The sequence below is a fragment of the Oncorhynchus mykiss genome, chromosome 1 (assembly GCF_013265735.2).
Source record: "Oncorhynchus mykiss isolate Arlee chromosome 1, USDA_OmykA_1.1, whole genome shotgun sequence".
In the NCBI taxonomy this organism is placed as follows: domain Eukaryota; kingdom Metazoa; phylum Chordata; class Actinopteri; order Salmoniformes; family Salmonidae; genus Oncorhynchus; species Oncorhynchus mykiss.
Genome location: NC_048565.1, coordinates 16899305 through 16905511, shown reverse-complemented (window position 1 = coordinate 16905511; position 6207 = coordinate 16899305). Strand labels below are relative to the sequence as shown.

At 40.8% G+C, this 6207-nt stretch overlaps 1 protein-coding gene across 2 annotated transcripts in view; it reads left to right on the top strand.

Annotated features, from left to right (window-relative positions):
- The first annotated feature begins 535 nt into the window (after nucleotides 1–535).
- LOC110492327 (regulator of nonsense transcripts 1) overlaps nucleotides 536–6207 on the top strand; it is a 20050-nt gene continuing 14378 nt past the window's right edge. For both annotated transcript variants that reach the window (XM_021566754.2, XM_021566587.2), the window contains exons 1-6: nucleotides 536–955; nucleotides 1295–1434; nucleotides 2113–2202; nucleotides 5223–5390; nucleotides 5618–5798; nucleotides 5998–6159. In XM_021566754.2, the coding sequence (XP_021422429.1) occupies nucleotides 785–955; nucleotides 1295–1434; nucleotides 2113–2202; nucleotides 5223–5390; nucleotides 5618–5798; nucleotides 5998–6159 (912 nt within the window). In that variant the 5' untranslated portion in view covers nucleotides 536–784. The remainder of the gene's footprint in view (nucleotides 956–1294; nucleotides 1435–2112; nucleotides 2203–5222; nucleotides 5391–5617; nucleotides 5799–5997; nucleotides 6160–6207) is intronic.

Sequence of the window (6207 nt, the reverse complement as noted above, 5' to 3'; positions counted from 1 at the left end):
CTTTAAGATCCTCTTTTGACCTGTGCCTTGTTGTGTTATGGAAAGGGAACACAGAATATCCACTAGGTTACTATTTAGAAATAAACATAGTACATACATCGATCCCAGTATGCCCAAAACCTATACCAGCATATAAATTATCTGCTGTCTCAATGTGTATGCCTTTTGTTCTTGGATGTATATCATATTTTATTATGGCATCTAGATTTAAATCCAATCCAGATTTCTATTTGGCTTTGAGCTGAACAATTGTTTTGAGAGAAAGAAACATTGTGAAAAGGATTATCCTCATTCACATTTGAATAAATGAAGGAAAATAATGTGGCACACGGGAAACCAAATCTCGTTGAGAATAACCCACACACAATACTTTTCCGACGTGTGATCATTATCTTCCAATCATAATTATATTGATAGTAAACTCTTGTAGTTGATAGCAACTGATTTTATTTAACAACAATAAAAGTAGATTTTTGTCATTAATATCAATCAATCAATAAATCCATCCTCCTTCCTTTGTATTTGTGTAAACGTCAATCTTTCGTGCTCAACGCACTTACGTTGTGTGGCGCTAGGAAGTTCGTCACTGTTTGGAGTTCAGGCGCGTCTCGAGCTGTGTTTTCTGTTTAATTTCAGGTGCGGTTCGAATTTTGTTTAGGTTCAAATCTGACTCGAAGCAGAAACTGTGATCGCAAATATCCGCTTGGATAAACATATCACCGAGGATCTTGATCATATTCATTACTGGACCGAAGTCCATTTAGTCAGCGTAACTTGTGTCGAGATGAGTGTGGAGGCGTACGGGCCGAGTTCTCAAACGCTCACCTTCCTGGACACGGAGGAAGCGGAGCTACTTGGGGCTGATACCCAGGGCTCGGAGTACGAGTTTACCGATTTTACTCTCCCCAGCCAGACGCAAACTCAAGGCCAAACCCAGAGTCAGCTGGACAATCAGGTTTGTAATTCTTCATGTGAAGCTAGCCAAACTCGCATTCTTGCCCGCCATCAATTCCTACAACTGCTAACGCTAGCTAGCTAACGTTAATGTTAGCCAGCTAGCTACTACTAGCCATGTTCGCTAACTAGTTAACTCGTGTTTGCTAACATACACTGGTAAATTGTCAACTATGACTATGTAGCAATCACTGCTGGCTGGCTATTATTAAAAAAGTAGCTATAACTAGCTAACGTCAGAAATATTATTTAGCTATCAAACCTCTACCTAGTGCCATAGCGATGCCTCCCATGTTTTTGGCATTGTTGCAGTCCTAATTCAACCATGGTCCATCTGTAGGTGAATGGTCCTGATGAAGGGCTTCACAATGGAGGAGTCGATGATGTGGCCAAGGCGAGCCAACTCCTTGCGGAGTTGAACTTCGAGGAGGATGAAGAAGACACCTATTACATCAAAGACCTCCCACTGCATGCCTGCAGGTAGGAGAGCGAGCCAAACACTTGATTACAAATGTATACGATTGTCCCACAGTATCAGACTGTTAAACAGCTATCACTAACATTGATTGGCTGCTGCCAACATACTGACTCAAATCTCTAGCCACTTTAATAATTAAAAATTGGATTAATAAATGTATCACTAGTCACTTTAAACAATGCCACTTTATATAATGTTTACATACCCTACATTACTCATCTCATATGTATATACTGTACTCTATACCATCAACTGCAACTTGCCTGTGCTGTTCTGCCATCGCTCATCCATATATTTACATGTACATAATCTTATTCATTCCTTTATACTTGTGTGTATAAGGTAGTTGTTGTGAAATTGTTAGATTACTTGTTAGATATTACTGCACGGTCGGAACTAGATGCACAAGCATTTCGCTACACTCATATTAACATCTGCTAACCATGTGTATGTGACCAATAAAATTGGATTTGATTGGTTGAATTGTTAGAGTAACATGTGGACAAACACTTTTTATATATGCAACACCCTACTAACTAAGATTTAGAGTTTGCTAATAAGGTAACATTTCCTTTTTTGTAATATAAAAATATTTCAACTCTGTTATTGTTTTCTGCGCCCAATGCACCCAATACATATGTATGTCATATAAGGGCCTTTTGCTATGTTTATTTTTTCAGTTACTGTGGCATCCATGATCCTGCATCTGTGGTGTACTGCAACACAAGCAAGAAGTGGTTCTGCAATGGACGTGGCAATACTTCTGGCAGGTATGCAACACTCCAGTGTCTCATACACTAAAAATGTGTATTCATAACATGCATTTGTATTTATTATTGATCCCCATTAGCTGCTGCCAAGGCAGCATCTACTCTTCCTGGAGTCCAGCAAAATTAAGGCAGTTTATACAATTTTGAAAGCATTACAATACATTCACAGATTTCACAGCACACTGTGTGCCCTCAGGCCCCTACTCCATCATTACCACATATCTACAGTACAACATCCCTGTGTATAGTGTGTATGCATGTGTCTGCCTATGTTTGTTGCTTCAGTCCCGCTGTTCCATGAGGTACATTTTTATCTGTTTTCTTTTAAATCTAATTTTACCACTTGCATCAGTTACTTGATGTGGAATAGAGATCCATGTAGTCATGGCACTATGTAATTTCGTACGCCTCCCATAGTCTGTTCTGGCCTTGGGGACTGGAAAGAGACCTCTTGTGGGTTATGCATGGGTGTCCGAGCTGTGCGCCAGTAGTTCAAACAGACAGCTCGGTGCATTCAACATGTCAATACGTCTCATAAATACAAGTAGTGATAAAGTCAATCTCTCCTCCACTTTGAGCCAGGAGAGATTGACATGTATGTTATTCATATTAGCTATATGTTGTTCGTCCAAGGACCAGCCATGCTGCCCTGTTCTGAGCCAATTGCAATTTTCCTATGTCCCTTTTTGTGGCACCTGACCACACGACTGAACAGTAGTCCAGGTGCAACAAAACTAGGGCCTGTAGGACCTGCCTTGTTGATAGTGCTGTTAAGAAGGTAGAGCAGCGCTTTATTATGGACATACTTTTCCACATCTTAGCTACTGTTGTATCAATATGTTTTGACCATGACAGTTGACAATCCAGGGTTACTTCAAGCATGTTAGTCACCTCAACTTTCTCAATATCCACATTATTTATTACAAGATTTAGTTGAGGTTTAGTGTTTAGTGAATGATTTGTCCCAAATATAATGCTTTTAGTTTTAGAAATATTTAACTTATTCCTTGCCAACCACTCTAAAACTAACAGCAACTCTTTGTTAAGTGTTGCAGTAATTTCAGTCGCTGTTGTAGCTGACATTTATAGTGTTGAGACATCTACATACATAGACACACTGGCTTTACTCAAAGCCAGTGGCATGTCATTATTAAAGTTTGAAAAAGGTAAGGGGACTAGACAGCTGCCCTGGGGAATTCCTGATTCTACCTGGGTTATGTTGGAGAGGCTTCCATTAAAGAACACCCTCTGTGTTCTGTTAGACAGGTAATTATTGGTCACAATATAGCAGGGGGTGTAAAACCATAACACATACGTTTTTCCAGCAGCAGAATATGATCAATGATGTCAAAAGCCACACTGGTCTAACAAAACAGCACCCACAATCTTTTTATCATCAATTTCTCTCAGCCAATCATCAATCATTTGTGTACGTGCTGTGCTTGTTGAATGTCCTTCCCTATAAGCATGCTGAGTCTATTGTGAAATTGTTTTCTGTAAAATAGCATTGTATCTGGTCAAACATGATTTTTCCCAGAAGGGTTGGTAACAAGCTGATTGGTCGGTTATTTGAGCCAGTGCAGGGGGCTTTACTATTCTTCGTGGAATGGCCTTTTGCTTCCCTCCATGCCTGGGGGCACATACTTTTTAGTAGGCTTATATTGAAAATATGGCAAATAGGAGTGGCAATATCATCTGCTATTATCCTCAGTAATTTTCCATCCAAGTTGTCAGAACTCGTTGGCTTGTCCTTGTTGATAGGCAACAATTTTTTCACCTCTTCCACACTCACTTTACTGAGTTCAAAATTACAATGCTTGTCTTTTCATAATTTGGTCAGATATACTTGGATGTGTAGTGTCAGTGTTTTGTTGCTGGCATGTCATGCCTAACTTTGCTAATCTTGCCAATGATGAAAAAGTAAAGTATGTATGAAAGTATGAATGAGTATGAAGTATGAATGAGTCATCTGATTCAATGAATGATGGCGCTTAGTTAGCTTTTTTTTCCCCAAAATATAATTTAAGGTGATCCAAAGCTATTTACCATCATTCTTGGTCATTATGTTTATTTCATAGTGTAGTTTCTTCGTCTTTTTATTCAGTTTAGTCACATGATTTCTCAATTTGCAGTACGTTTGCCAATCGATTGTGTAGCCATTCCCTTTGCCTCATCCCTCTCAACCATACAATTTTTCGATTCCTTATCAATACACTGCGATTTTAGTCATTTTCTTAATAGTTGCATGCTTATTAGTATCTGGAGTAAGCAATTTCACCACAGACCAACATATTTTCTTTGCTTCAACAACATAGGAATCACTACAAAATGTATTTTATGACCTCTTATACACTATATTAGGCCCAGCCTTCAGAACTTTGGTTTTCCTAGATATGGCTACTATATTGTGATCACTACATCCGATGGATCTGGATACTGCTTTCAAGCTAATTTCTGCAGCCTGGTAGGTTAACTGATAACCTGAACCAGGTTGCAGTCACTGGTTACAGTTTGAAGCTTTTTCTTGAGTGGGTGGCTTGATGAAAGCCAGTCAATATTTAAATCACCTAGAAAATATACCTCTTGGTTGATGTCACATGCATTTCACACATGCTATCCAGATACTGACTGTTCGCACTTGGTGGTCTATAGCAACTTCCCACGAGAATGGACTTTAGGTGAGGCAGATGAACCTGTAGCAGTATTAGTTCATCAGTATTTAGCTCTCTAATCTTTACAGGAATGTGGTTCTGAATATAAGCAGCAACACCTCCACCATTGGCATTTCTGTCTTTTTTTTGTAAATTTTATAACCATGTATTGCTATCACTGTATCATCAAATCTATTATCTAAGTGAGGTTCAGAGACAGAATATGAATATCATATTTTACTAGCATGTTATTGATTTCATGAACCTTGTTTCTTAAGCTACATATGTGTACGTTAATGTGGGCTATTTTGAGCACTCAGCTTACATGCGTGTGCATGTAAGTTGATACTCTCCCATGCTCTCATTCAGCCACATAGTGAACCACTTGGTGAGAGCCAAATGCAAAGAGGTGACTCTGCACAAAGATGGGCCACTGGGCGAGACGGTGCTGGAGTGCTACAACTGTGGCTGTCGCAACGTCTTCCTCCTGGGCTTCATCCCCGCCAAGGCCGACTCGGTGGTGGTGCTGCTGTGCAGGTGTGTACAATCAGATGAAAAGGGGGGAATGGTGGCTAACAGTGGGTGTGATGTGATGGACTGATTCTGCATGTGTGATTACCATAGATTTGACAGTATGTGTAATACCATGATTTAAGCATAAGTATGTCATATTATGGCAAGAGAGCAAGACAACCATTTGTCCATGAACAGACTTTCGATAATGCAAATATATGTTGACAGTATCCATATGTTTGTGCTACTAGGCAGCCATGTGCCAGTCAGAGCAGCCTGAAAGACATCAACTGGGACAGCTCCCAGTGGCAGCCACTGATCCAGGACCGCTGCTTCCTGTCCTGGCTGGTGAAGATCCCCTCAGAGCAGGAGCAACTCCGGGCCCGCCAGATCACAGCCCAGCAGATCAACAAGCTGGAGGAGCTCTGGAAGGTACTAGGCTGGTTTAACCTATCCAGAGCCATGAAGTAGACATAGCTTAACCTCAGAAATAATCATATAACACCACAGCATCTGACATACTGGGCAGGGGAAGCCCCCACCTATCAGTAGCTGTAGAAGGAAGCAGTCAGTGTTCCCATATATGGACATGAATGAAAGCATGAACTTGTGCATCATCCGCTCGTCTCAGGATAATCCCACGGCCACTCTGGAGGACCTGGAGAAGCCCGGCGTAGACGAGGAGCCCCAGCATGTGCTGCTGCGCTATGAGGATGCCTACCAGTACCAGAACATCTTCGGCCCCCTCGTCAAGCTGGAAGCTGACTACGACAAAAAGCTTAAAGAGTCCCAGGTACAGCCTCCACATCCCCCTTAGATAATCCATTAACTCCCCTTTAAG